The sequence below is a fragment of the Nomascus leucogenys genome, chromosome X (genome assembly GCF_006542625.1).
Source record: "Nomascus leucogenys isolate Asia chromosome X, Asia_NLE_v1, whole genome shotgun sequence".
Taxonomy (NCBI): domain Eukaryota; kingdom Metazoa; phylum Chordata; class Mammalia; order Primates; family Hylobatidae; genus Nomascus; species Nomascus leucogenys.
This window is the reverse complement of record NC_044406.1, coordinates 139,338,086-139,365,719: the sequence shown is the minus strand read 5'-3', so window position 1 is coordinate 139,365,719 and position 27,634 is coordinate 139,338,086. Positions and strand designations below refer to the sequence as shown.

The 27,634-nt window shown below is 62.3% G+C and overlaps 1 protein-coding gene across 2 annotated transcripts; it reads right to left on the bottom strand.

Moving 5' to 3' along the window:
* Nucleotides 1–22: 22 nt before the first annotated feature.
* Nucleotides 23–26,170, bottom strand: FLNA (filamin A). Of its 2 annotated transcripts, XM_030807129.1 has the most exons (48): nt 26,050–26,170; nt 22,450–22,938; nt 19,436–19,684; nt 19,235–19,332; nt 18,992–19,139; nt 18,241–18,359; nt 18,071–18,148; nt 17,817–17,979; nt 17,533–17,733; nt 16,859–16,996; nt 16,646–16,769; nt 16,377–16,513; nt 16,082–16,275; nt 15,787–15,900; nt 15,550–15,693; nt 14,185–14,308; nt 13,942–14,102; nt 13,766–13,856; nt 13,503–13,672; nt 13,194–13,311; nt 12,807–13,069; nt 11,508–12,105; nt 11,248–11,421; nt 11,000–11,162; nt 10,762–10,922; nt 10,500–10,670; nt 9,959–10,082; nt 9,713–9,869; nt 8,942–9,131; nt 8,759–8,782; nt 6,318–6,565; nt 6,109–6,204; nt 5,874–5,976; nt 5,645–5,785; nt 5,409–5,537; nt 5,048–5,221; nt 4,790–4,951; nt 4,495–4,698; nt 4,266–4,418; nt 4,047–4,169; nt 3,663–3,929; nt 3,366–3,503; nt 3,070–3,185; nt 2,398–2,530; nt 1,527–1,703; nt 1,145–1,363; nt 858–1,061; nt 23–532 (listed from the first exon to the last, which is right to left on the bottom strand). In XM_030807129.1, the coding sequence occupies exons 2-48, from the start codon at nt 22,820–22,822 to the stop codon at nt 345–347; spliced, it is 7,944 nt and encodes a 2,647-aa protein (XP_030662989.1). In that variant the 5' UTR covers nt 22,823–22,938; nt 26,050–26,170; the 3' UTR covers nt 23–344. The 2 variants fall into 2 exon arrangements, with proteins under 2 accessions (XP_030662989.1, XP_030662990.1); XM_030807130.1 differs by lacking the exon at nt 8,759–8,782.
* Between the last annotated feature and the right edge of the window lie 1,464 nt (nt 26,171–27,634).

The window sequence follows — 27,634 nt, the reverse complement described above, 5'->3', positions numbered from 1 at the left end:
ACAAAGCTACAGCCACCCAAAGGAGAATGGAAGCAAAACTTTATTCCTCTTGGCTGGAGAAGAGAACTAGTGGGTGGTCGTGTACAGGACCCCCATCCCTCACCCCTCCCAGAACCAAAGAAGACAAGCAGCGCCACCAAATGGCTCCCTCTGCCCAAGTGAAAGCCGAGAGGTCAGCGGCTGGCTGGGGAGGCAGGTGAGCGCAGCACGGCACAGGGCAGGGGCGGCTGCAGTGACGGGCGGGCGGCCATGGCGGCCCAGGGGCCAGGGTTGAGGGGAGGAGGGCGGGGCTGCTTGGGTAGTGGGGCAGGCTTGGGGGCTGCCGGCTGGCACGGGCCCCAGACTCAGGGCACCACAACGCGGTAGGGGCTGCCTGGGATGTGCTCGTCGCCCCATTTGACCACCAGTGTGTACTCTCCCTTGTCCTTGAGCAGGTAGGACACGCTGTAGAGCCGGCTGCCCACGTGCTTCACCAGGATCTCCTCGCAGGGGGTCCTTGGGCCATGAACCCCCACCAGCAGCATGTTGTTGCCTGAGGCAAGAGGGGTCCTCAGTCACAGGTCCCAGCCCCCTTCCTCCCGCTGGTGTCCTGCTCTCCTCTCCTGTCCCTAAGCCAGTTCTGGGGTGACAGTTCTCTCTTCCTAAAGAGCTGCCAGCACCTCCCCAACCCAGGCCGGCTTAGCAGATTCCAGCTCTTCCCTGGCCTTTGTTTGAGGGGTCCAGGAGGTGGCAGGGAGGTGGCTCTAGAAGTGAAAGCCATGCCCCAAAGGCGGTCCCTGCTCTCCCAGACACTGGCCATCCTGTGATTTCTGGCCTCATTTTGGTGGGAAGGTGGGCCTGGGGCCCGGGTTGCCCACCTGCTTTGCTGCAGTCTACTGTGAAGCTGCTCTTCTGGCCTATGTAGGCCTTGCTCAGCCCCAGGCCCTTGGCCACCACCTTGCTGGCGTCAGCAGGCCCAGGACCCGGGGCCCCATGCTGGGGGGCACAGGTGGCCTTGGTCAGAGAGTCTACAAACACCGATGATGTCTCGTGGAGACTGTGGTTGCTGACGAGACGGGGGCCTGCAAGGCAGAGTGGGTGGGGCTAAGAGGTGGCTGTGGTGCCAGGCATTGGGCAGGTGCCAATAGCTTGGCCCCAGGCTCACCTGTGACTTTGGCCTTGAAGGGGCTGCCCCCAATGTGGTAGGGGCCGCCATACTTGATGGAGATGAGGTAGCTGCCAGGTGCCATGGGGGTATAGGTGACGCGGTAGCCCTCAGGGCACTCCTGACAATCCATCTTCACCTTGGAGGGGCCGTCAATGGTCACCGACAGGGCACCAGCTCCCGCATTGCTCGTGTTCACGATGAACTCAGCTGGGTTCCCTGGGAGCACAGGAGGTCAGGCAGAGCCAGACTGGCCTGCCTCCCTGTCCTCGGCCACCCAGCGCAGGCTTGTCACCTCCAGGTGCCTCCTGTTGTCACCAAGAGCTTGGAGGCAAGGGCCTAGCAGCTGTGTGCACACCTGCAGCCGCACCCACAGACTTACCTGTGACACCGCCTTCCAGACCTGCTCCGTAAGCAGACACCAAGCCTGGGTCCCCTCCATGCCCAGGCTCCCCAACTCGGATCTTGAAGGGGCTTCCAGGGATGTGGGTGCCATTGAACTTGACGTCAATCAGGTAAACGCCGTTCTCCCGAGGGATGAAGCGCACAGCATACTTATCTGAGGAGCAGGGAGTCATGCTGTGGGCCTGGGGCCCCTCCTCAAACCAGCAGATGGTGTCTGTGAGGAACAGCCTCAACCCTGGCCCTCCCCATTTTGCCGGTCCATCAGTGTGAGCCCAGCCATGCTGGGCACCTGCACCCCGCAGCAGACTTCCTGAGGGCCGAAGCTTTAGACACTCAAGCTGCCCACTGTCAGGGTGCATTGGGACGGAAATCTTTTACAAGCCAAACCCAGGCCTCGCTGCCTCCTAAGAAAGGTTACCGTGAACACCATATCCCCTGCATGGCTCAGAGACAGGCAGGAACTTGCTTCAGGTCACGCAGCTGGGAAGGGCAGGACTAGGCTGTGAAATGAAGCCCACTGGGCTCCTCCTACCCGCAAGGCTGCCCCAGGCCTGCGCACAAGTACCATGGCCGTGGCTGAAGGGTCGGGCAGCACTGAGGCTGGACTTTGAGTCTTTCCCTGTGGAGACGGCATGGGACTGCAGGGTAGAAGGCCTTCCTAATAGCCGTGGGTGGCAAGCCACATCCCCAACGGCTTGGGTCACCAATTGGGAAAGGGTTGCCTGGCTTAGGGGGCCCAGGAGTTGGGGCCCCGTCTTGGCTGCTTACAGAAGCGGCACCTTCCTTCTGTACTCTCAGCCTGCTTCCAGCCAGCAGGGCAGGGCGGCCGGGCAGGGACAGGGCCTCACCTTGGTCAATTTCTGTGACATAGCACTCCTCCAGGGCTCCTGAGGGGCTGTGCACCTTGGCATCGATCGCCCCCTTGGCCCCGTTCAGGCTGACTGCAAAAGAGGCTGGCTGGTTGACCTTTAGCCCTGACTCCTGGAAGCACAGCAGACATGGTTAGATGGGGGGGCTTGGGCCAGGGCAAGGGAGGAAGGAAAGGCCCCAGGAGCAGGAGGCCCTCGGGTTGCACTTACCCATCTGGCGTCCAACTTGGTTTAAAGAGGGAGAGCCACTGATTTGCAAGGGCCAGCAAGCCACAAGCACACATCCCCGCTCCTGCCCCCACACTCTGCCATCGCACACACCCAGGTGGCAGGAAGGGAAGGCCGCCCCACCCTGTGGGCAGCACCCGGCCTTGGCAGGCTGTCCCTCTTTAAACCGCAGCCCTGGTGCTCAAGGGGCACAGGCTTCTGTTCAAAGCCTTTAGACCTGAGACACGAGAAAAACTCCACGTGGTGGGCAGGATATTTCCTGCCGACCCCAAGCGTGGGCTGCACCCGGCCAGAGCAGAGGCCTGGAACCCAGAGCTGGGCCAGGGGGGCCACTGGAAACAGGGCCAAGGCCTGCTCTCTGCGGTGGCTCTGGTCTGTCCGGGCCCAGGAGCCCCAGGTGGGCGGTTTCTCTCGGTGCCTCACCTGAAGGCTAGAAACAGTGAGGCGGCGGGCGTCGCCAGACGGAGAAGCCACAGGCACCACGAAGGGGCTGTCGGGAATGTGTTCCTCGTTGAACTTGACTGAGACTTCGTAGTCACCTGGGCAGGGAAAGAGTGTAAGACCGGCTCATCAGCTTTTGGGCCTCCCACGAACAGCCTGGGTGGCCCTGTGACCTCAAAGTGAAGAGTGAGTGCCAGGCAGGGCTATCTGTGCAACCGCTGGGTCCAATACCCACACTCAGGCCCCACCTCCTCCAACCCCAGCCGGGTTCCCAGTACCTGGCTCCTGGACCACATAAGCCACACCACAGGAGCCATCCTTGCGGTCCTCGAAAGAGATCTCAGCCTTGCTGGGGCCCTCGACAGCAATGGCCAGGCCTCCGGCGCCAGCTTCCCGGGTCCAGATACTGAATTCGGCTATGGGAGAACAGTGTGTCCTCACTGAAGGCTGCTCCACCAGCCTTGGCCCCCTCCAGGCATAGCCAAGGTAGACATGGCTGCCAGCCCTTTCCTCCACCCCCAACCGCACCCTGGCCAATGCAGGACAGCGAGCGCTTGGGGTGTGAGCAGGCCTACCTGGCACTCCAGCTTCAGCTCTCTCCAGGCCAGGGCCCCCAGCTCGGACCTTGTGGGCTCCCCCTTCCCCTAGGGGCCCCACGGTGAACTGGAAGGGGCTCCCGGGCACATGCTGGCCCTTGTACTTGACGCTGACTGTGTGTGTGCCCATCTCAGCAGGAACAAAGCGGATACAGTAGGTGTGGTTCTCCCCTTCCACGATCTCGGCCTCATGGGTCTTGCCCGATGGGCTGGTCACCTGGGCTGTCATATCCTGGATGCTAATTTCTGCAGGGTGGGGATGGGCTAGTGAGCAGCAGCCCTGGGCTCCACCCCTCCTCCTCTTGGGGCTGCTTGAGCCCCAGGACCCCTCGGACCCCTCCCCAGGCTCTCCACAGCCCCTACCAGGGATCTTCAGGCTGAGGTCACAATGGCTCCCAATGTTGGCCACTGAAGGAGCCCGACGCCTGCGGGTGATGCTCTCTTTCACCCGGCCCTCGCCTGTCACCTTCACAGAGAAGGGGCTGCCTGCAGGAAGAAAGCACAGCCCACGCCCCTCCAGTCACACACTGCCTGTGGGCCCTGGTGTAGTGACGGGGGCTGCCGAGGCACTGCTGCACTCACCAGGCACGTGCTGGTCGGCAAACTTGATGTTGATGATGTAGTTGCCAGGCTCTGTGGGGCAGTAGGTGACCCTGCACGTCCCGTCCTCCAGGTCCTCTGTGTTGATATCCACCTTGCTGGGGCCCTCAATGGACAGGCTGAGCCCACCATAGCCTAGGGGATGGACACCCCTGAGCTTTGGTGCTATGCACAGTGCTCCCACCCCAGCTGGTGGGCAGCCACTGCCTACCTGCATCTCGGGTATCAATGATAAACTCTGCAGGCTCAAAGGTGTGGCCTTCGTGAAGGCCCTGACCAGAGACCCGAACGCGACTGGCATCCCCGATTTCCGACTGGCTGATCACCACTGGGATGGGGCTGCTGGCCACGTGCTGGCCGTTTTTCTTCACATGCACCAGGTGCTCCCCTGTCTCCTTGGGCACGAATGAAATCCCTGGACACAGGGCATGGCTGTCAGTCGGGGAAGGCATGGCTCCCCACAGACTGCCTCCTTTCTGAAACCCCTGGACCCTTCAGCCGCTTACCCACGTGGCCATTACGCAGTCGCTTCAGCAAACAGGGCTCCTCCCGGCCCGAGGGCGGGACCACAGTGGCCGTGAGCAGGCTGAGATCCGTCTCTGAGATGTTGATGGGGATGTCGGCAGCAGAGCCCACCTTTAGGTGGGACATACGCATGGAGTCGTCACCTGGTGGGGACAGGCCAGCCATCACTGTGCGTCCAGCCATGGGAGACCACGCTCACCCTGCCACCTGTTTCTGTCACTGCTCCCAGTGCCACCCACCTGTGACCCGGGCAGTGAAGGGGCTGCCTGGGATGTGCTGTTCATTGTACTTGACTAGAATGCTGTAGTCTCCCGGCAGCACAGGCAGGTAGGACACGCTGCATGTCCCATCCTGGTTGTCAGTGCAGCTGATTTCTGCTTTGGACGGACCCTCGATGGCCAGAGACAGGCCCCCTGGAGAGAGCCGTGGGTGAGCATGGGAACCATGCTGGGGACACTCCAGTTGGCCTGCACTGAGGAGCCCCGATGGCCAGGGCAGCAGGGCAGGGAGCCCCATTCAGGAGTATATCCTGAGTCCGGCCCTTAGCCCAGTGAGGGCATCCCGGGCACAGAGCAGGTCAAGACTGGAACTATTGCTCACCCTCTCCTGCATCCTTGGTGTTGACAGTGAAGGTGGCAGGCTTGTTCACTACTCCATGGGTGAGGCCGGGCCCATAGGCAGTGACGTGGCCACAGTTGACGTAATCCACATAGAACTGCAAGGGGCTTCCTGAGGCAGGAAGAAGGGCCTTGTGGAATGGCAGCCTCGTGTGTCCCCCAGCCCCATCTCTCTGTGAGGTGGTGGCGGTGGAGTGGGCAGAGGCAGGGCAGGCCCACCTGGGATGTGCATGTTGTCATAGCGGATGTCCATCTCGTGCAGGCCAGCCTCGCTGGGTGCATACCGCACGGTCACGGTGCCGTCTTTGTTGTCAGTGATGGCAGGCTGCGCCACCTTGCCTGAGGGCATCCGAACCTCCCCTGTGGGGCAGTGGGGCCGAGGTCAGGGCAGCTCATTGGCACAATCTGGCCTCCTTGGCTCCCGAGCTCCTTCCCAGTCCCCACTCACCTGTGATCTCGCCTTTCTTGATGGTGAAGGGGATGACAAGGTCAAAGGGCCTCAGGCTGGTCATATCCAGCCCATTGACACCCACCAGGGGCCTTTCCGGGGCCTGCAGTGGAGACACAGGGTATGGGTGAGGGACAGTGGGAGGATCTGGGGTCCCTCCTCACACATGGTAAACTAGGGGCTCACAGAACACCCAGCTGGCTAGCCCCAGTGTCCCTAGCTGGCCAGGCCGTACCCAAGTCTGCTGGCCGCCCTGGGCGTAGGTGTACTGTGGGGCCAGCTGCTGAGACCGTAGAGGGGGCTGCACCGAGGGCTGGTCCCCAGCCAGAGCCTGCAGGGCAAAGCAGAGAGCTGCTGGAGAGTCTGTTGTCACAGAGGGGCCCCAGGGGAACAGGCCTGGACCTGCCAGACACCCCTGCTGACCTACCCCCCGCCCCTCCTCACCGTCACTTGGAAGGGGCTGTTGGGCACGTGCTCGCCACCAAAGCGCACACAGATGACATATTTGCCTGGCTGGGGGGCCGTGTAGAAGATGTCGAAAGTGCCATCCTCATTCTCCACCACGTCCACATCCACCTCCGAGCCATCAGGCGTGCACACGGTGCACGTCACTTTGCCTTTGCCTGCTGCCTTAGTGTCCACAGTGATCACCGTCTCCTCCCCAATCTGAATGGTGGGGCCGATGCCAGCACCTGGTGGGGCAGGGTGGGTCCCCAAAGGGGGGCCAGCGTGTGAGCTCGGGCTCAGGTTGTTCCCGTCCACCTGCCGCCCACACAGGCCTCTCATTGCCACCACCAAGCACAGCCAGGCCGCCAGGCCTCCTGCCCCGCCCTGCCCCCTCCAAGCTGGGATGGCGAGTGGTTTCTCAGAAGGCAGGAAGGGTTCTCCTGACCACCTCAAGTGCCCATGTGGGAGAGGCCCGACGGTAGCACCCAGGTGCCTGGGAGGAAAAGGAAGGGCCCACTCCAGCCTAAGTGTTGACAGCCACTCCCTTGCCTACTCAGCCTCGTCCAGCACCATGGCCCACACTGCCGAACGCCAGCATCTGGCTGGGCACATGGCTGCCTGCGCCCTTGTGGCCTGGCCCCGGCCCCCATTGCTGTGTGTGGACGCGGTGAGGCAGAGTCCTGCTGCAGCGTGGGGGGACGTGACACTTGCCTCCCCACCCCCAGGCCTGATGGTGAAACCGGAGTTTCCTGACAACTGAGAAGGCTCACGGTGAAAAGCAGCCCAGTGCAGGCAGGAGTGGGAGCGGGGAAGCGGGAGGCAGCGGGGTTAGCACCCAAGTAGCGCAGTGCAGCAGGCTTGGCAGAGCGGGGACAGCACCCAGGGAGACAGGGAACAGGAGGCCCAAGCTACAGCCACCACTGCTGGGTTGCGAGGGCAGAGCAGCTGAGCAGGCTCCAGGACCCCAGAGTGCCCGAGGAAAGGGGAGAGACAGTGACGTTATGATCTGGGGCTCCGCCGTGGAGGCTTGGGGGGCTGTGGGCTGTGAGGCCTGGCAGTGAGAGTGCCCCCTGCAGCCTGGCCTCCTGCCAGGGAAGCAGCCAGGAGCACGAAACCTACTTGAAGGCCAAGCTCGAGGGGCCCTGCCACCAAGTCCCACTATCGGCGGAGGGCTCCCGCTGCACTAGGCTCCATGCTGGCCTGCCGCAGCCAGGCAGCTCTCCCAGGCTCCAGACCTGGCTGCCTGCTGCCCACGCTGCCCTGGGTGGCTTCACTCATGCGCACCCCATGCCATCTAGTTAGTGGCTTGGGCCCCAACCTCACAGGTACCCGACTCCCCCCAACTTTCCCTGCCCGGCTCCCAACCATCCGCAGGTCTCAGCCACTCCATCCTCAAAGTATGCCTCCCAAATTTGGCTCTCACTGAAGCCCCGTGGCCATCAAGCTTGCCCGAGAGCAACTTCAACCTCCCCCACCCGCCCCCACCCCCTGCCTCCGCCGGGCTCCCTGTCTCCATTCGGCAAACAATAGCCAGGGAAACTGAGGTTACTGAGTCTTGCTCCCGCCCGCAAAGCCCCCAAGGCCCTGCAGTCAGCACTCCCCAGCCACCCCTGCCCTGCGCACACACGCCTGTCACACACACATCAGATCCTACGGCCTCTATAAAGCCATCTCACTCCTGCCGCAAAACTCTAGCCACCCTCTAACCCTTTCCTTAGCCACCTCGCCCAAGTGCCAGGCCTGTAGCCTCTCATCAGCATCCCTGGGTGTCCCTGGCTGGGGCAGGTGACCCTCCATGCCTGTTGGGGAATGTCTGAATAACGTCACTGCTGGGGGATAGGGGAAGGGGGAAGGAGGGAGACAGGCCACAGAATGCACTTTGGGGCTCTGAGGCTGGGCCGGGCCCCGCCATGCTGGCCGCCCAAGCAGTCCACACTGGCGCTACTGCACTACCAGCCAGCCCCACCCACTCATGCACCTCCCCCGGCCCGGGACGCAGAGGCCCCTGGAAGGTGGGGATGGGGGTCTGTGGATCTGGCCAGGGCTGGGGCTCCCATTGAGTTGGGGAGACCCCTTGTTCCGTCAGCCCACGCAGGAGCCCTTGTGCTTCCCTGGGTGCCAAGATCCCGAGACCCCAAAGTCCCCAGTGGGGTGCCTCTCAGGATGCACCTCACCCCAAAGCTCTCAGCTGCAACCCGAGTTCTCAGATGGGGAAATAAAGGCCCAGAGAGGGGGAGAGCTGGAGCGGTCATGCTCAGCTCCGGAAGCCTCCCTGGGCCCTCGCCCTCCAGCCCACGGCCTCATCTTCTGCACCCCACCCAACTCTGTCCCTGCCTAGAGCTGCAGCTGGAACTGTCCTGGGAATCGGCCCCAAGAGGAAAGGAAACCGCCCCTCTGGGCGGGAGGGGCACTGGGAGTGGCCCCAGCAAGCAGCTTACCTAGCCCGTGACCTCCGATTGACACTGAGGTGAGAGGGCAGAGAGCAAGGAGAAAGGTCAGGTGAGTCACTCAAGGGGGCGGCCCCCACTCCCACACGCCGCCCCAAGCAGCGAGCCCTTGCACACAGGCACAACCCAAGCCCCGTGCCGAGCGCCGCAGCGGCCAACGGCGGGCTGGCTCACCTGTGACTGTGCACTTGCTGGCGTCCCCGGTGGGCACGGCACGCACGCGGTACGGGGAGAAGGGGATCTCGTCACCACCGTACTTGATGAGGATGGTGTAGCGACCCGTCACGTCTGGCACGTAGGCCACTGTATACGTGCCGTCATGGTTGTCTTGGATGTGTGTCTTCTTCGGCTTGCCTTCGGGATCCTGTGTGGCAGCGGCAGGGGAGGCAGTTGGCCCAAGCCCGAGTAGCTCCGGGCCTACCTCATGCGCTCCCAGGGTGCCCAGGGCTGCTGCTACAGGGACAGTCTCTGGGTCTCAGGCCTCTCAACTGCTATGGCCCAAAAGGGCTGCCTGCACCTGGCAGAGTCCAGAATGGAGACTAAAACATCCCACACTCCCCACATGACAAGAGGCGCAGCCAGGGAGCTTGGCACCCATCCTCAGCCCCAGGGCCTGGCCAGCACTAGGAGGAGCTCACCGGGGTGATCTCAAGCTTCTATCCTATACCTGCCCCATGAGAATATTACAGGTGGGGAAACTGAGGCACAAAAGGCTTTGGTGACGTGCTCAAAGTTAGCAGCAAGTGCATGTCTGGGGAAGCCCGTGCCTGTCACCACCATCCTAAGGTAGTCACAACCTTAGCGAACCAAAGACAGGGGCCCTGTCCTTCCCTGCCCTCCTTGGTGTAGCTCCCCAGGGAGATCAGACACCGGCCACCCGCAGCCCACACTCCAGCCGCCCAGGCCCAGGCCCCCTTGCCTCCCCTGCCTGTGCCTGGAGCTCACCGTGATCTGGACAGCCAGCAGGCCCTCCCCGGCGTCCTTTGCATCGATGGTGAACTCCACGGGCAAGCTGGCGGGCACACCAGTGGTGTTGAGCCCGGGGCCACTGGCCTTCACCTTGCTGGCATCATGAGTAGGCAGCACCTTGACCTTGAAGGGGCTGTGAGGGATGGGTGTTGTGAGCAGTCAGACAGGTTCTCAGCATCCAGCCTGGGCCACTCCCCACAGGCAGCAGGTCCTGCCTCTTACCTCCGGGGTACCTCTTCATCTCCATACAGTACTGAGATGCTGTAGGGCCCTTCTCGGCTGGGCACGTAATTGACGGTCTGGGTGCCATCAGCATTGTCTACCACGTCCACTGGCTCCACCAGGCCTGGCCCCAGCCCCAGGGACAGAGCCTCAGCTACTCTCCTGGGCCTCCATTCCTACCCCACCACACTGGACGCCCAGGACCCAGCCCCAGGCCTAGACCTCGCTTTATCCTCATCCGCCCGACCCTGGGAATGGCCTTGACCCCCTCTGGCACAAAAGACACACATCTGGGTGCCAGCTGGGACCCTTGCCTGCCTGCCTTCCTGCCACATCTGCTCAGCGACCAAGTCCCATCTGCTCTACCTCCTCCAAGTCCCCCTCCTGGCTTGCACTGTCAACTGAGGCTCTTCCAAAAACACCTACACACTTGCACCACCTCTGCACTCTGGGCCTCACGTTGGGCCTCCAGTCTCCTTTCCCGGCCCTCAAAGAGGACACTGCCCTCCCGACCCCCGGCTCCAGGCATGCAAACACTCACCTTTGGGCCCCTGCACTTTGACCTGCAATGGGGCCACACCAGCCTTGCTTGTGTCCACCTGGAAGGACTGAGGGAGGTTGGCACGAACCATGCCTGGGCTCAGGCCGGGCCCAGAGCACTTGACCTTGGACGCATCTGTCACATCATGCACAGGGACCTTGAAAGGACTGCCTGAGGGTTGGGGCAAAGGGATGGCGGCTGTATGAGACAGGGTGGGGACGAGCAGACAGTCCCAGCCCTGCCCAGGCCGCCACCTCCTCACCTGGCACTTGATGGCCACCATAGGTGACGTTGAGGCTGTAGGTGCCAGCCTCGTAAGGGATGTACTCGACCGAGCAGCTGCCGTCCTTGTTATCCATGCAGGACATCTTGGCCTCGGAGGGGCCCTCTACAGCCAGGCCCAGGCCGCCCGTGCCAGCTCCCCTGGTCCAAACAGACAGCCGGTCGTTCCTGGGGTTCCCAGGCCCACCAGCCACACGGGCTCCTGGGGGCTCCCTTACCTGGTCTCCACAGTGAACTTGTTGGGCTTGTTGGTGGTGCCACTTTGGATGCCTGGCCCGTGGACACGCACCCGGGAGGGGTCGCAGCCCTCCGTCACGGGCACCTGGAAGGGGCTGCTGGGCACGGGGCTGCCGTCGTAGGTCACATCCACAGAGTGCAGTCCTGGAGGAGTGCAGGCCAGGTAAGGAGGAGCCCGGGCCACCCCACCCACCCCCGTCTGCCAGCCTGTGGGAGTCGCAGCACGCACCCTCCTCGTAAGGCGTGTACTCCACTTGGTACGTGCCGTTGCCACGGTCCTGAACGTAGGTCTCTGTCAGGTTGCCTGAGGGGTTGGCCACACGGGCCTTGACGTGCGGCCCTCCGGTCTGTGTCAGAGCCCGGGCGTCTACACTGAACTCAGTGGTGGCCTCACGGAAGACACCTGCAAAGGGACAGAGAGGAGGCTTGGGGCTCTGGGGTTCTGGTCCTTGTCCCTGCTGCCACATACCCCACGGCAGGGCAACTCACCCTGGCCCTCAATCCCAGGCCCGTAGCACTGGACACCGGAAGTGTCCACCGCAGGTTCCACCTGCAGCTTGCTGGGGAAGTTGGGCACAGGCTGGCCGCCGTACTTGATGGTGACGGTGTAGGCCCCGGGGCAGAGGGGAATGTATGTAATGGTGTGCGTGCCGTCACCGTGGTCCTGGATGTACACCTCGGCCGGCAGCCCCGCCTCCGAGCAGATCTCAATGGTCAGCTCCGCGCTGCCCGCGCTCGAGCAGTCCACTTGGAATTGGCCCACCTCCCCAGCGGTGGCCCGCTCCAGCCCAGGGCCTGAGCACTTGACTTTGGATGCGTCAAAGCAGGGAACCACGTGGGCCTTGAATGGGGAGCCAGGGATGTGGGTGTCAGCGAAGAGGATGTTGATGTTGTAGTCCCCGGGCTCGGTGGGCACATAGGACACGGAACATGTGCCATCCCCGTTGTCCAAGCACTCGAGCTGTGCCTCGCAGGGGCCCTCCACTGTCAGGCCCAGGCCACCTGTGCCAGCACCCTTGGTGTCGATGGTGAAGCGGGCGGGGGAGCCTGCACTGCCTCCCTGCAGCCCCGGCCCAAACGCCTTCACCTGAGGGAAGAAGGGGTCAGGCGCCAAGGCCACGCTATGCCCCTGATCCCAGACCTCCTGCCTGACTCTCCACCTGCCTCCCCTTGCCCTGGCTTCCTGCCCTCACCAAACAGGGACATAGGCGGGCCCAGGCTGCCTGCCAAATGGGCCATCCATCAGTCATAAGGACAAAAAGGAGAGCAGGGCGCAGTCACTCACACCTGTAATCTCAGCCCTTTGGGAGGCCAAGGTGGGTGGATCACCTGAGGTCAGGAGTTTGAGAACAGCCTGGCCAACATGGTGAAACCCCGCCTCTAGTAAAAATATAAAAATTAGCTGCGCATGGTGGCGGGCACCTGTAATCCCAGCTACTTGGGAGGCTGAGGCAGGAGTATCGCTTGAAGCCAGGAGGCGGAGGGTGCCATGAGCCAAGATCGCGCCACTGCACTCCAGCCTGGGCGACAGAGTGAGACTCTTTCTCAAAAAAGAAAGAAAAAAAAAAAAGAAAAGAAATTCTTCAACCCTGATGACTTTTTGTGGGTTTCTATTTCCCTCCTCCCCTTTAGTCTCACTTAAACAGGGTCAAGGTTGACAGTCTGTCTCAGAAAAAAAAAAAAAAAAAAGAGGAGGATTGAGGGCAGGTCTGGAGAAGATGGGGTACCTTTGGGGCCCTCAGAGAGCACAGTGGGTTCTACCCTTAGGGCCTCCCATACCCCAATTACCTTGCTAGGCTTGGTGGGGGCCACAGCTTCCAGAGGAAAGGGACTGCCGGGCACAGGCACGCCGTCATAGGTCACCTCCACCTCGTAGGGCCCTTCCTCACGGGGCACGAAGCGCACCACACTGCTGTCAGCCCCCAGGCCTGGCTCCACCTTGCAGGGCACCGCTGCACCCGAGGGGCCCACAATCTTGGATGCCACTTTGCCTTGACCACCAGCACCCTTTGATTTGACTGTGAACTCCTGGTCTTTGCCAACGTCCACCTCTGTGGAAATGATGAAAGGAAGGAGAGAGACATGACACCCAGCTCGGCCAATCCCTGGTATGACACTCGGGCTGGGAGTGCCTATGTGACAAAGGCTTTTGCAACAAGGGCCCCAACTACTTACTCTCTCCCAGGCCAGACACCTTGATCTTGCTGAGGTCCAGGCTTGGAGATGCTGCCACCGAGAAAGGGCTCTTAGGGATGGGATCCCCTCCATAAGTGACATTGACGCCTACTGGACCCTGGGAAGGGTGCAGAAGGGAAGGGGGCATTTAGAGACACCAGAATTGCTCCCCAACCCCCTCCTGGACCTCCATGCCTGCCCTCTCCCAGGTGAGGAATGAGAGTGGGCAGAAAGTCCCTCGGAGCTGTCCCCTAGGCTGCTGTGTGAGGAGGCTGGGGACTCGGTGACTGTGGGGGAGGGCGCGGCTACCTGCTGCACGGGCGTGTACTTGACTGTGTAGGTGTTGTCGTGGTGGTCGATGATGTCCACGTCTCGCACTGCATCCCCCTTGGTGAGTCCTGAGAACTGGACGTCCAGCTTGCCTTTGCCAGCGGCCTTGGCATTGACTGTGAAGTGGGTGGGCTTGCCAAGCTCAACACCTGACGAACACACAGGGACCGTGTAGGGGCACCCTGCCCCAAGCCCTCCTACCCTTGATGCCCCGCAACCTGCCATGGGGTACCTGTCCTCACCAGTGCGACTGAGGCCAGGGCCCTCGGCCTTCACCTTACTGGCGTCATGAGAGGGCTCCACCTTGACTCGGATGGGGCTGGTGGGCGTGGCCTGCAGGCAGTGGGAGGAGAAGGCCTTAGAGGAGGGCAGACGTCATCCACAAAGACATCTTAGCGGCCAGGAGCGCAGCACCCACCTGGTCAGCAAAGAGGACCATAATGGTGTAGCTGCCAGCCCCCCGGGGCGTGTACTTGACTGTGAAGGTGTCATTGTCATTGCGAATGATGTCGAAGTCGATGTCAGCTTCGGCGGGGCCCACCACTCCAGGGGCACACTTGATGCCGATGCTGACGTCCCCTGCGGCGGGGAGAGGAGCGGAGGCTGAGACCTCGCAGGGACAACCCAGCCACCTGCCCTCCCACCCACAGCCAGGCCTTACCCTGGCCAGCCTCGGTGCAGTCCACAGTGAAGTAGGTGGGCTCGTGGGCCTTGAGCCCTGTCTTGGCTACTCCGGGGCCGTATACTTTGACCTTGTTGGGGTGGCTGCCAGCTCCCACATTCACCTGCAGGGCACAGGGGCAAGGGGAAGGGCATGAGCAGCTTGGAGGAGACTCAGAAGCTCCCTCAGCCACACTGGCAGGCACACAAAATGGTCAAGCTGCCTTGGGAAGAGTCTGGCAGTTCCTCAGTTGACCACAGAGGGACTGTGTGATGCTCCGGTTCACTCCAAGGCAGAAATGAAAGCAAATGTCCACGCAAACACCTGGACCCACTGTTAACAGCACAGTTAACAGCAAGCTCATCCTCAGTATCTGTTAGCAAGTGAACGAAAAAATGGAATGTGGTCTGGCCACACAATGGAGTATTATGCAGCCATAAAAAGGAATGAAGCAGCCGGGCGTGGTGGCTCATGCCTGTAATCCCAGCACTTTGGAAGGCCAAGGTGAGCGGACCACCTGGGGTCAGGCGGTTGAGACCAGTCTGACCAACATGGAGAAACCCTGTCTCTACTAAAAATACAAAATTAGCTGGGCATGGTGGTGTATGCCTGCAATCCCAGCTACTCAGGAGGCTGAGGCAGGAGAATTGCTTGAACCTGGCAGGCAGAGGTTGCAGTGAGCCGAGATCACGTCATTGCACTCCAGCCTGGCAACAAGAGCAAAACTCCGGCTCAAAAAAAAAAACAGACCAGGTGCAGTGGCTCACGCCTGTAATCCCAGCACTTTGGGAGGCCGAGGTGGGCGGATCACAAGGTCAGGAGATCGACACCATCCTGGCTAACGCGGTGAAACCCCGTCTCTACTAAAAATACAAAAAATTAGCCGGGTGGGTGGCAGGTGCCTGTAGTCCCAGCTACTCGGGAGGCTGAGGCAAGACAATGGCGTGAACCTGGGAGAAAGAGCTTGCAGTGAGCCGAGATCGCGCCACTGCACTCCAGCCTGGGTGACAGTGCGAGACTCCATGTCAAATAAATAAATAAATAAATAAACAAAATAATTATAAAGGAACAAAGCGCCAAGACATGCTAAACATGAACGAAAACACAGAAAGCTTCGTGGTGAGGGAAAGAAGCCAGACACAAAAGGCCATGTGGCACACGGTTCCATCTATAAAACACGTCTAGGATAGGCAAAGCCACAGCAGAAAGCAGGTTAGTGGTCACCAGGAGCTGCGGGACAGGGGAGTCAGGATGGCGTGGAGTTTCTGGGATGATGTGAACGTGCTACAACCACTTGAAATGGGCGAATCGTGTGCTATGTGAATGCTATCGAGATGGACTAAAGGCCGGTGGAGGTTGGCTCACCCTGAAGGGGCTGTTGGGGATGCTGACGCCTCCCCAGGACACCATGGCTGTGTGCTTCACCGGCTTCCTGGGCACGTAGGAGCAGCTGTAAGTGCCGTTGCCGTTGTCCTTGACCAACGCCTCCACAGGGCAGCCTTCATTGTCCTGTCAGGCAGGTAGGAGCAGGTGGCCTGCTGGTCAGTGCCCAGGCCTGGGTGCCCACACCTGCCCTGCCCCCAACACCCGTGGGTGCTCTACCTGGACTTGGACCCGAAGCGGGGCCTTGCCACCGTGCTTGGCATCCACTGTGAACTCTGCTGGCTTGTTGACGGCCACACCTGTCTTCTCCAATCCAGGCCCACGTGCCTTCACCTAGTGGGAGACCACCGAGCTGTCAGGGGAGCAGGTCCAGGCTGCCAGAGCTACAACCCAGGCAGGGTGGCCAGGGACACAGAGTGCCAGGAATACTGCTGGAGACACCAGCCCACGGCCTGGGCCCACCCCCAGCAGACCCCAAGCAGGGGCAGTAGGGCGAGACTTAGGCCATCTTTACCCTGTCTGGGTGGAAGTCCTGGGGCGCGTCACGGATGTCAGCCATGAAGGGGCTGAGGCGGATGTCTTCGCTGTTGCACAGCACGTGGACGGCATACTCGCCAGCCTCCTGCGGCCAGTAGCGCACATCACAGGAGCCATCACCCTTGTCGTCACATTCAATCTTAGCCTGCGATGGACCTTCCACCGAGAAGCCTGACAACAGCCACCAGTCCCCTCAGTGCCCTGGAGCCTCAGGGTGGGCTGTCCTTGCCATCGTCTGTCCCCAGGTGCCCACGTTGCAGCCTCCAACTTACCCAGGGTGCCCACGTCGTCCCCAATAGCCTCCACCACAAAGTCTGCTGACTTGCCAACGACGCCGCCCTCCAGCCCAGGGCCCCAGGCCCGTACCTTCTGATTGCCACACTCGGTGCCCACCTTCACCTCGAAGGGACTGCAAATGGGAGAGCCACACAGGGAACACCGAGGATCACTACACGAGCCAGCCTGGGCCCCACTGCGGCCGCCGGGCAGGAGGAAGAGGCAGAGTGTGCAGAGCTGGGAGAGGCATGCCTGGGGGCCTCACCTGCGCCCGATGTTCTGACCACCCCACGTGATGGTGACGATATAGGTTCCAGGGACCATGGGGTAATACTCGAAGCCATACACGCCATCCCCCAGGTCCTTCTGCTTCACGCGCTCCTCTCCCTCTGCCAAGACAAGGAGGGCCTCAGGCCTGCCCAGCAGTGAACCTGGGGGCTGCCGCCACCCATCCTGGCCTGGCTCCAGGCCAACTTACTGGGGCCCTTCACGGTGACCTTCAGCTCCCCACTGCCAGCGCCCTTTGTGTACACCTTGAAGTCAGCTGTCTCCTTCACCCGCACACCCTTGGGCTGGAGGCCCCGGCCAACCGCCCGGCAGGCACTCGGGTTACAGGCTGCAGGCAGAGGGGCCAGCTGAGCACCAGCAGCTCAGCTGGGCGACCCCTCCCTTGCCTCCCACAGGGTCCGGCTGTGAGGATTGGAGGGTCCCTCAGAGCTTGGTTGGACGGGGACATGCAAGAAAGAACTGGAAGGGACCGTGACCCCAGGAACTGTGGCCTGGGCCAGGACATGGCAGGCCTCCTCCCACCTGCTCCACCCCAGCCCAGAGCCCCCCGCCCTCCCTTCCAAGAAGAAGACAGATCCAAGTACCGTTGACCCTGTGGGCAGAGCAGAGAGCAGCAGGTTTCTAGACAGCTGGAGCGAGCTCTTCCGAAGGTGAAAGCGTGAGGAGAGAGATGGAGAGGGGCGAGGAGAGGAGAGGAGGAAGGGCCCCAGCAGGGGAGGAAAGACAGCATGTGCCCAGACAGTAGAAGCTCAAAGAGTAGGGGCCCTGGGGCGGGCTGCAGCGGGACTGGCCCAGGGGCTTCCCCCTCCTGTGGGAGGCCCAGACTGCAGTGCCACAGCAGAGGGCAGTCAGGGCCGGGCCTACCTTGGCCAACAGTGACAGTGTAGGGGCTGCGAGGGATGGGCACGCCGGCAAACGTGACGTGCACGGTGTGGACGCCCTCCATGGTGGGCTGGTAGCTGCAGCGGTATGTGCTGTCGCCCCGGGCCTCCAGCTGAGGCTCTACCGTGCCCTTCCGTCCCACAGGGTCCTGGATCACAACCTCGACCTCACCCGTGCCGGCTCCTGCCACGAGGCACCTGCTCAGCTCCCAGGCCCCAGTGCGGCTCCCCCCACCGACCAGCCGCGCCTTGGCAGCCTCCCCTCACCTGCCGTAAAGATCTCAAAGTAGGTGGTCTTGTTGGCGATGTTGCCACTGGGCTCCAGGCCGGGGCCTTGGGCCGTCACTTTGCTGGCGTCACCCTGTGACTTATCCACGTACACCTCGAAGGGGCTCTTGGCGATGTGCTGGCCAGCAAAGAGCACAGTAACCTGTCCCCAGAAGGGTGGGCCGTGAGGGTAGGGCTGGGGGCCTCCAGCCACCGCCTGAGGTCACAAGCCTCCCCACTGGCCAAGGGCTCACCTTATGAGTCCCCGTCACCTCGGGGACGTACCAGACAGAGAAGGTGCGGTTCTTGTCGTTATTGGCGGTCACTTTTGCCTGCGGTGGGAAGCAGCCTGTGAGCCTTTGCTAAGAGCAGCCCCACTGAAAGGGAGCGCTGCGGGGCCTCTGCTGCCAGCAGCTGGCCCTACCTCCTCCTGGTGTCCAGCTGGGTCCTCCACGTACACCAGCACCTCTCCCTGGCCGGCGCTTCTGGTCTCCACAGTGAACTCTGCCCGCTTCTTCACCATGTTGCCTGTGGGCTCGATGCCTGGCAGGGGAAGGCGAGCCAACCACGGGCCAGCTGTTAAGGCCACAGCCTCACCCCTCCACCCTTCAGCCCTGGACGCTAAGGGAGGCGGGCAAGAGTACCAGTGGCATGCCAGCCCCCAGGCCTCTGCAGGCTCAACGCCCCTCCCCGCTGGCCCCTAAGTCAGGCACATTCCAAACTGGGCAAGTTCATTCAGTGTGAGCCGCGGCACAGAGCCTGGCCTCGGGACCCAGCTGTGCTCTTGCTGCTGGGACAGGCCCGTGCCTGTTTTCTGGAACATTCATTCTCACCGCACTGGGCCCTTGTTCCTGTGTGAGCCTTGACTGGGTTTTAGGTCCCTGTTACTGAGACCTGGTTCATCTCCATTTATAATAAAGGCCGCTGGGTGCTACCTCCCCGAGGACCCCACGCTGCAGGCGTCTGTGACTGGAGGAACCTATTAGCATTCTCCTGTCTACTCAGTGGAGTGTTTTCACTAGTCCCAAAAACCCACTCCTGTCTGACTCTTGGGTGGCTTGATCACCTAGCCGCCATATAACCCAAGACCCCTCAGGACCACCACATTTAGATGGGACACTGTCTTATGGGGAAGACGTTGGCACACGGGTACACCCCTGGCTGGGCTCCCTCACCTGGCCCGTAGGCACGGGCTTTCTTCGGGTTCAGTTTGGGCCGCAAGGGAGCCCCTGGCTTCAGCTTGGCCTTGGGGAACTGGGACAGGTAGGTCATGACAGAGTGCTCGTCCACGTTGGGGTCCACAATCTCCTCAGGGGTGATCACCTGTCACGGGCAGAAAACAGGAGCCATCGGGCCTCCGAGTCCTCCCAACTGCTGATCCGGTCCCCTACAGCTGTAGCCAGGCTGGGCGGGTGTACCTGGGGGATGCCCAGCCAGTCATCCGCCTGTTGCATGGCCTCTCGCGCATTGGTCACGGGCTTGCTGGCGTCCCAAGAGTCCCAGTCAGGACACAGGCCTGTGGCGCAAGGGAGGCTGTGAGTCTGGGGGCCACAGAACCCCCTCAAGGGCCGCCCATGGGTGACCCCAGCCCAGTCTCTCCTGCCTCTGCGCCCCCTTACCCGGGGCACAGCTGTCCACCAGGGCGCCCAGGGCCCGGCCACTCTGCCAGTCCCGGCTGAAGTTGGTGATGGGCAGCTGCGGCAGCTTGTTCTGGATCCAGCCCAGGAGCCTCTGCTTGGGGGTCTGCTTCTTGGCCTCCTCATCCTCCTCCTCGTCCCACATGGGCATGGAGATGGAGTAGTGCAGGATCAGGGTCCAGATGAGGCCCAGGATCAGCTTCAGGTTCCCGTCCACGATGGCCTTGCTGTCTGTGAGTAGAAGAGTGGCCGCGCTGGGCACACAGCTGTGCGGGAGGGGCCGCTCCCAGGCTTTGGGGTCAGGGTCTGGCAGCACGGGGTAGCAGGGGCCAAGGAGGAGGGAGGATGTGGATGAGCCCTCTCTGCCCAGGGTCCCAGGGGGTGTTCAGAGGTGAAGGAGACTTTGGGGTGAGGGGAGATACACACAGACAAAGACAGGAGATGACAGCAGAGTGTGATTACTGCCAGAAGCCCCGGGCCCAGAGGAAGGGCAGAGGGCAGACCCAGCCCGCAGATGGGCAGCTCTGGAGAACAGCTGGACAGTGTCCACAGCTGCCAGAGCAGGGGTCCGCCACCCACCCCAGGGGCCTATGGGGAACCAGGAGGAGGAGGCTGACTCCAGCTGGCCCAGAATCCAGGGCCCATGACCTGGAGTGGGGCTGGGGCTGAGGAAGAGGAAGGCGGGTGGCCCCGGGGGGTTGGGAAATACAACTGCTGTTCCAGGGTGGGTGGGGTGAGGCAGGGGAAGTGGGGGAGTTGGGCAAACGCCCTTTGGGTGAAGGAGTGTGACCCCCGCCACCACCCCCACTTCCTCTACCACCTCGAAGACCCAAGCTTGGAGTTGGGAGGCCACACGCCTAGCCAGGGGAGGGGCCCAGAGCCCAAAGGAACCAGCAGTTGGGCCACATGGCCCTGACTCACTGGGGCCCGTCGGCAGATGCCAGGGTGGCAGCAGGAGACACTGGGAACCCCCTCGCCACCCACTGCCTGACCCACTTGCCACCTAACGGGCCTCGGCAGGCTCGCCACAGGGGAAGTGGTTAGGGCGGGTCCCTGACACCCCCCATCACCATGGCAACCCTGCTGGGCTCTGGGCCCCACCCAAGGCCACTTCTGGGTCTCAGGCTCAAGGCAGGATGGCTTTGGGCATTCTGAGAGCTCATCTTTAGAAGCCCTGTCAGCCTCCCCCATAATCAGACAAAACACTTCTCTGGTGAGTCAACTCGGGGGTGGGCCTATGAGGAGGGGCTGGGCTGTCCACGGCAGCTGCTTCCCAGCCCAGCAGGCAGCACCTGGAGGGCCAGGTGAGCCGCTCAGAGTGGCCTCCCCAGTTCCCAGGTTGGTCCTGGCCCCACGAGGCTGTCTTTCACTCTCCGCAAATGGCAGCAGGGAGGGGGGCTCAGAGAGGACCGAGGGTGCAGGGCCAGGGAACAAGGCCAGTCGGGGCTTCCCATCAGGCCCCCACCCCAGTCCAGCCTCAGACCCCTCAACGACCCCCACACGGGGAGCAACCAGGCCCACCAGGTCCATGTTAGGCCAGCCTACTCCGTCCCCATCCCCCTACCAAAAGAGAGTGGGAAGGACCAGGGCCTACGGCTGGGAGACTGCCTGGCTGGATGGCCCCGCCCCATCCCACCCCCTTTCCCCAGCCCCTGGGCCAGCCAACCCCTCCCTCCCCTAATCACTGCTGCTTTCCAACATTTTTTTGCCTTATATGGCAAAGCTCTGGGAACTAGGCCTGCTCCAGCCAGCTCACAAGGAGGAGGGGAGCTGGGAGGAGGGAGGAGACCCCCCCCAAAGAGCTGGGGTGTGGCCCGCCTCCCCACATCCGGTCGCCCCCCCTACCATCCAGGACTGAGATGACTCAGCTTGGCTAGACTGAGGCTGGGACTTGGCGGGGTGGGCCTGCCCCCCCCCGCCTCAACTGGCATTCCAAAGAAAGAACTTCGGTTCTTGGGATCTGCCCTCTGAGTGGCTGGGGGAACCCAAGTCTTGGTCCCTCACTTTCTTGGGTTCAGCAAGGGCCATTCCACGGCTGCAGGGTAACTGGAAGGCCTCTCAATTCTGAAGAAGAGAAGACTCATCATCCCTCTCCTCTCCCTGTTCCACATCACCCCCAAGTCACCCGTTGTGGTACCTGCCCTCCCATGCAGCCCCTATCTTGAGAACGAACTGGGATGCTGCAGCAGGCCCAGTCAATGCCAGCCTTTCCAGTCCAGTGACACAGACACTGGGCTGGCACAATGCACGCTGGAGCATCTACCAACCAACTCCTGCGTGCTACACGCAGAAAAGCAAGGCCTACATGGAAGCAAGAGTTTGGCCCAAGATGAACAGAAAAGTTGGCGTCCAAGTAGTCTACAAGCCATGTCCCTCAGTCAACCACGCCCAACTCATCCCGGGTGCAGTTTTGCTAACTATGCTTCTTTCTGGCCCCCGAGTTCCCTGTGTGTGTGTAGGGGGGTAGATCTAAACTGGTGGTTGCAGCCATCTCCGATGGGCGACCCATCCTCCAGCGACACAAAGAGCCCAGAGCCCTAGACAATGGGACGCAGGAGCTCCAACCCACATTTCAGAACCAACGGGCGTCTGAAGGCCAGAGGGCCCTCTCTAAACAGCTGTGGGGGGAGAGCCCGGGCCTCCTCCTCCTCGAGGATGGGGCGCAGGGCCAGGAGCCTGCCCAGCGCCCGACCCCCCAGGCCCACTCCCACCGCGAGCACAGCCGCGGAGGCGCGGCCTGCGGAGGATGGGAGTTCAGCCTGGGCGCCGGCCAGCCGGGGCGCAGCGGGCGGGGACGCGTAGCGGTTCGCACGCCCGGCCGGCCAGCCAGCTCGCGCGCCTTTGTTCTCCAGGCCCGCGTGGAGCAGAGCAGCCGGGGGCCTCGGGAGTTGCGCTGCGGCCCGGAAGGGGGTGGTTTGGAGGGGTCCGCCCAGGGGGATGGAAGGACGCACGGAGTCCCCGCCCCCGCCCGCCCGGCGCTTCGGGGCGTCCCTCACCGATGGACACCAGTTTGATGCTCTCGCGGTCCAGGAACTCGAGCGCCACCGACACATTCTCAAGCTGCATTTGGCGGAAAGTGGGCCGCTGGTTGTGCTTGCGGTGCATCTTCTTCTGGCTGAGCACCTCCAGCAGCGCTATGAGCCGCAGCCCGTCGCTCAGGTCCGTCTGCAGGTTGGCGATGCGCTTGCTCACGCACTTCAGGTGCTCGTTGCACCAGCGCGTGAAAGTGTTCTGCTGGATCTTCTTCCACGGCGCGTCCTCCGCCAGGTCCTTCTCGGTGGCCGGCATCTCGGCGTCCCGCGTGTCGACGCCACCGCCCGGAGCCGCGCCTGCTGCGCTCTGGCCCGCCCGAGAGTGGGAGCTACTCATTTTGAGGCGCGAGAAGCCGGGGGGGCGGTGCTGCAGCCTCGGCGAGGGGACGGCCCTTTAATTAAAGTCGCAGGCACGTAGGCGCGCGGGAGGCGAGGCAGGGAGCAGAGGTTGCGCTGCGGAGAGAACGAGCCCTTTAAATGCGGGCGGAGGGCGGGGCCGGGGGGCGGGCCTCCTGCGGGGAGGGGCCGTGGGGTGGGGCTTCGAGGGCGCGCCTGCCCCACCCCGCCCCGCCCGTTGGAATGCCCCCACTAGGCCCCCGGCTTCGGCTGATCAGACGCGAAACCCGGGCTCCAGGGTGGGTCGCTGGGCCGTGGGGTGGGCAAGGATGCTCCCAGCCCCGCGGCCTCGCGTTGGCGCTGCAGGAAACGCGCCCTAGAGCGAGGAAAGGCTGAGCAGTGTCTGGCGCGGGACTGCTTGGCCTGCGGCCGGCGCGCCTTACAAGGGACTTTCCTTCCCCAGGGCCCCTGCGGGGGGTGGGGTGGCTCTCGTCCCTAAGTCACTTGGGCTCTGCCCCGTCCCCGCACATCCCTACCCGCCGCCGTCATCCCCCTTCCCCGGGCCCCCAGGGCCTAGGGTTCCCCGGCGGCATCCCCGTCCGCCGCCCCGGCAGCGGCGGGAAGGGGCCAACCCTAAGAGCGAACCCCTGGAGAGCGGCGGCCCCGGACCAGGCACTGCCGAGGGCGCTTTGTGTGCTCATTACCTGGGAAGCGGCTGCAGGGCAAGGCCTGCGCCTACGCGGTCCCCGCAGACCCCCTGCCACGGGCCCGCCTTCCTAGTCTGTAGGGCCCTCGCCCGCGCACCTGTGTGTGCCCGCTGCTTCCCACCGCCTCCCTCTCTGCTTCCCTCCACCCGGGAGGATATGGGACACTGGGCCAGGAGGCCGCCGGCACTCCAGGAGCAAGCAGCCTTCGAAGGGGTCCGGGCATGCCAGTGGGCGCAGGCAGAGGGCGTCGTGCGATGCATGCAGAGACGTGTGCCCGCCTAACCCTTCATGCCAGTTCACCCGGGGCACTGGGGGGAGTTGAAGCGGGGGGGTCCTCTCCTGTCGGAAAGGCCCCTGAGCCCAGCGTGGCCAGGGCAGGGGGCAAACGGGAGTGGCATTCCAGACCCAGAGGGGCCTGCTCAGAGGTTCCCATAAGACTTGTCAGGCTCTGAGCACCTGGGTCTGGGTGGGCTTCAGGTGTGGTGGCAGGTGCAGAGGAGGCCTGAGGACAGGGATCAGGGGCCTGGGGGGGGATTGTGTCCCCAGAGCCGTGGGGGCTATTCACTCAAAATTTTCTGGTAGATAACTCTGGAGATGGTGCAGTGGCTGCTGTGCTGAGATGTAGACTGGGACCAGGGGACGGTTGGGGACGCTCACTGCTACTATCTTCAGTCAGAAGCCACCCTGCCTATGGCCTCCTCCCCAGCGTGCACTCCCTCCCTCTCAGTCCTCGGTACCTCCCCTCTCCGGAATGTTTCCTCCTCTGAGTGTTTTTTTTTTTCTAGGAAGGCAGGTATCTGTTCCTCCTGCTCAATTCTAGTAATAATTAATTTATCTGCTATAGACCAGTGAGAGCAGGAGGCCCCGGGTTGGCCAGCACGTCATGCCCAAATATGGTTGACTCTCCCGTAGCCCTGGGTGTCTACATGACATGTGGTGGGGCTGTGATCCGCCCAGCACATTCACTTCGGGGCTGCCTGTGGCCCCACTGGTTTTTCCCACTAGTAGTGGTGTTAGGGGGTGCAAATGGCATTTTCCAGTACTGAGGCCAACCCCTGTATATTGTCCCCTCTCCTGACCACTTTGAGACACACCTGCACCAAGTGCGCCTCGGCGTCTGGGAGCTGGGGTGGAGGTGGGAGGGAAGGCTGGGAAGGGGGGGCCCATACAGACCCCTCCCTGCACGGGCCCCATTCAAGACGGGCTTGAAGTTGTCCTTCTGGTCCCCCTGCCCCACTGGAAAGCAAGTTCCCAGGCACGGAATTCCATCAATAATTGACTCTCTCTCCACTAAGGGCCATTGAGCTGGGTTGTCTGGGTTCATTCCTTAATCTTCAGAGCTCAGGGAAACTGAGTCAGAGTGACCAGTAGTCAATTCCAGCAGAAAGGGTGTCAGGAGGTGGGTGCCCTGTCTTCCAGCCCTAGCTTTTCCCTATTTAGAGGAAACAAGGAATGGGCGTGTAGAGGGTTCTTGTCCCTAGAACATAGTATCACCGCCAGATGTCGCCCGATCCCAAAGCCCCCAGATCGGGCAGTCCTGGGAAGCCAAAATGCAGCTTTCATATTTTCCCTTATTTGGAGTAGATTCTTGGATGTTAGACACACCCCGCCCACCACACCACCCCTGGCCCTCAGACCCCAGGCCAGACCCTCCCACTGGGAGGTATAGCCCAAGCCCAGGGGCTGTTCAGCTGGGGTCCCTGAGGAGCCATTTCCAGGCCCGCGTAGCCAGGGGGCGCAGGAGGGAAGGAAGCAGCAGATTGGCAAGGTGAGAAGAGGCCTGTGCTGGCAGGTGCACTCGGAGCACTTACAAATGGGTCTGCCAGTGGATTTTAACGTACTTTGCCTGGCCCCAGGTGGCATGGGAATCTGGGGACATTGTTGGTTGCATCCTGGCTGGCAGTGCACATCCAACTCAGAGCCAACCTGGCATAGGGCCCAGGGCCCAACCAAGGAACCTGGCCTGGTCTCATCCTCACCATGGCCCCCATGGAGTAGAGCAGCCCCAGAACCAGCTCCCCTGTGCCCAAAGCAGCTGGTGCCCCGTGGACTCGAGCCAGCAAGGGACACGCTGTTCCCCTCCCAGTGGGCACACTGGCTGAGAAGTGTCCTTCCAGGTGGCCACTCACCCTGAGACCACATAAGTTCCTGGTGCCAGGGCCCTTCTCTCTCAGATAGGCATGCAGTGGTCCGTTCATGGGCACCCACGCAGGCACCAGTTTCCTGGCAAGGGCCCAGACACCCTCTCTCTCTCGGGGACCCCCCATGGCCTCAGGCTCCCACATTCGTGGGCACAGACACGGCTCATGGATCAACTAGGGAAGACATTCTCTGGACAGGCACTCCCAGATGCCAGGGGCGCCTCCATCGGCTCACGCATCCTAGCTGAACCCGGCCCGGACCTGGGCGCGAGCTGGCGCCTGCGTTCTCGGGCCTCTCTGCCCGCCTTCTCCAACTCCGCCCCCGGCCGACGAGGAGCGCGGCGACCCCACGGCGCGAAGCCGGGCCGCGGAGACCTCACCTGCTGTTCCTGAGAGCGACCGGTGACCGATGACCGCGGGGTGGCGCCCGGATCGCCTTCGCGCCCGCGCCAGGCGCCTCGGGGTTCTGTCGGCGTCCGCTGCGCGCGACGCGCCTCCACGCGAATGGGCCGCCGCCGCCCGCCTTCTTGTTGGCCGCACCCCCGCCCCGCGCCCGCCCCGCGCCCGGCCCGGCCCGGCGAGAAAGCCTTAATTGGTAAAATTGCCCAGGAGCCCGGGACGGGTGCGTGGGGGGCGGGGGGGCGGGGGGGCGGGGGCGCGCCATGAGCTCCAGCGACCCGCCGCCGGGCGACGCCGCCCCCCGAGATGAGCTCACCGCCGGCGAGGGCCGCCAGGCCCTGGGGGAGGGAGGGCTTCGTGGGGGAGTCGCCTCCAGCGCCCACAGGGACTGCAGGGCTCATGTCTAGGCCCAATCACAAGGATCCTGCGTGTCTGAGTCTGGGGGAGCCAAGCGCACCCCAGGTGGAAAGGCCCAGGCCCAAGGCCACCTTCTCCAAGGAGCCACCCACAGTCACGGCCCCCGGTGTCTGTCCCAAGCCGGGATTGTGTTTCCTGGGGTGGGGGCAACAGGTTGTTGCAGGTGTTTACTGGGCGCCTACTCAGGCAGAGCCCCAGGACGGGACTGCAGGGCTCTGAGCCCTGGGATGAACCTGACTGCCATGGATTGGGTGCTGCCAGGTGTGGCCTGGGGTGGGCAACAGAAACAGGATGGCTCAGGGGGACGCTCAGGGGCAGTCCCAGAGCCTGGGAGTGTGCAGCGGAGTGCAGCCAAAAAGCCAAGTGTCTGTGAACATGGCGGCCACAGCCACGCCCTGGCACTGCCAGGCTCTTTCTTCTTCTATGTGCCCATTTCCTGGTAGCTTCAGATTCAGCTCAAATGTCACTTCCTTGGGGAAAGCCGCATAAAGCAGTGCCGTTGTAACATCTTGCCCACAACCCCCAATAAGAATTACAGTTGACACTGTGAGCCAGCGCACACACACACACAGACACATAGACCTGAAACAAAGACTAGGCTGCTATTTTCTATTCTATTCCAAAGACGGAAGTGCGGAAAGGAGGGAGGGAGTCTGCTCGCACCTGCTAATTTAGTTCTTCAATCCCCAGTTTAACACTGTGGCAAGGCACTGGTTGCCCTCTAGGTATTGAGGTCTCTGCTGGCAATGACATTTCACACCCGATGCCCCGCGGAAACCTCCCAACAGTCAGGCCCAGGGGCTCGTCTCCAGCCACTGCATCCAGTGTGCGTGCCCCGCTGGGGAAGCCACTTGCTAGATGAGAAACCTGAGCTCAGGCCCGCAAGGTAGCTGTGCTGCGGTTCACAGCCAAGGCTATCCTTCGAGGAGGGAATCCCGCCCACCCACAGGCACCATAACAGGTGGAGGGAGCATGAAAGAGGTAGTGGCTGCTTGGCTGCATCTCAAGAGCCCCGCTGTATTTGAACCCTCTCTTTCCACTCCTGCACGGCTCCCTGACACACACCTTCTAAACACAAGCAGTTCTTTGTGTCTACTTTTTCCAGGTTGCACTGGGGACAAAGGTTTCTATAGCACCAGCCATTCCTCG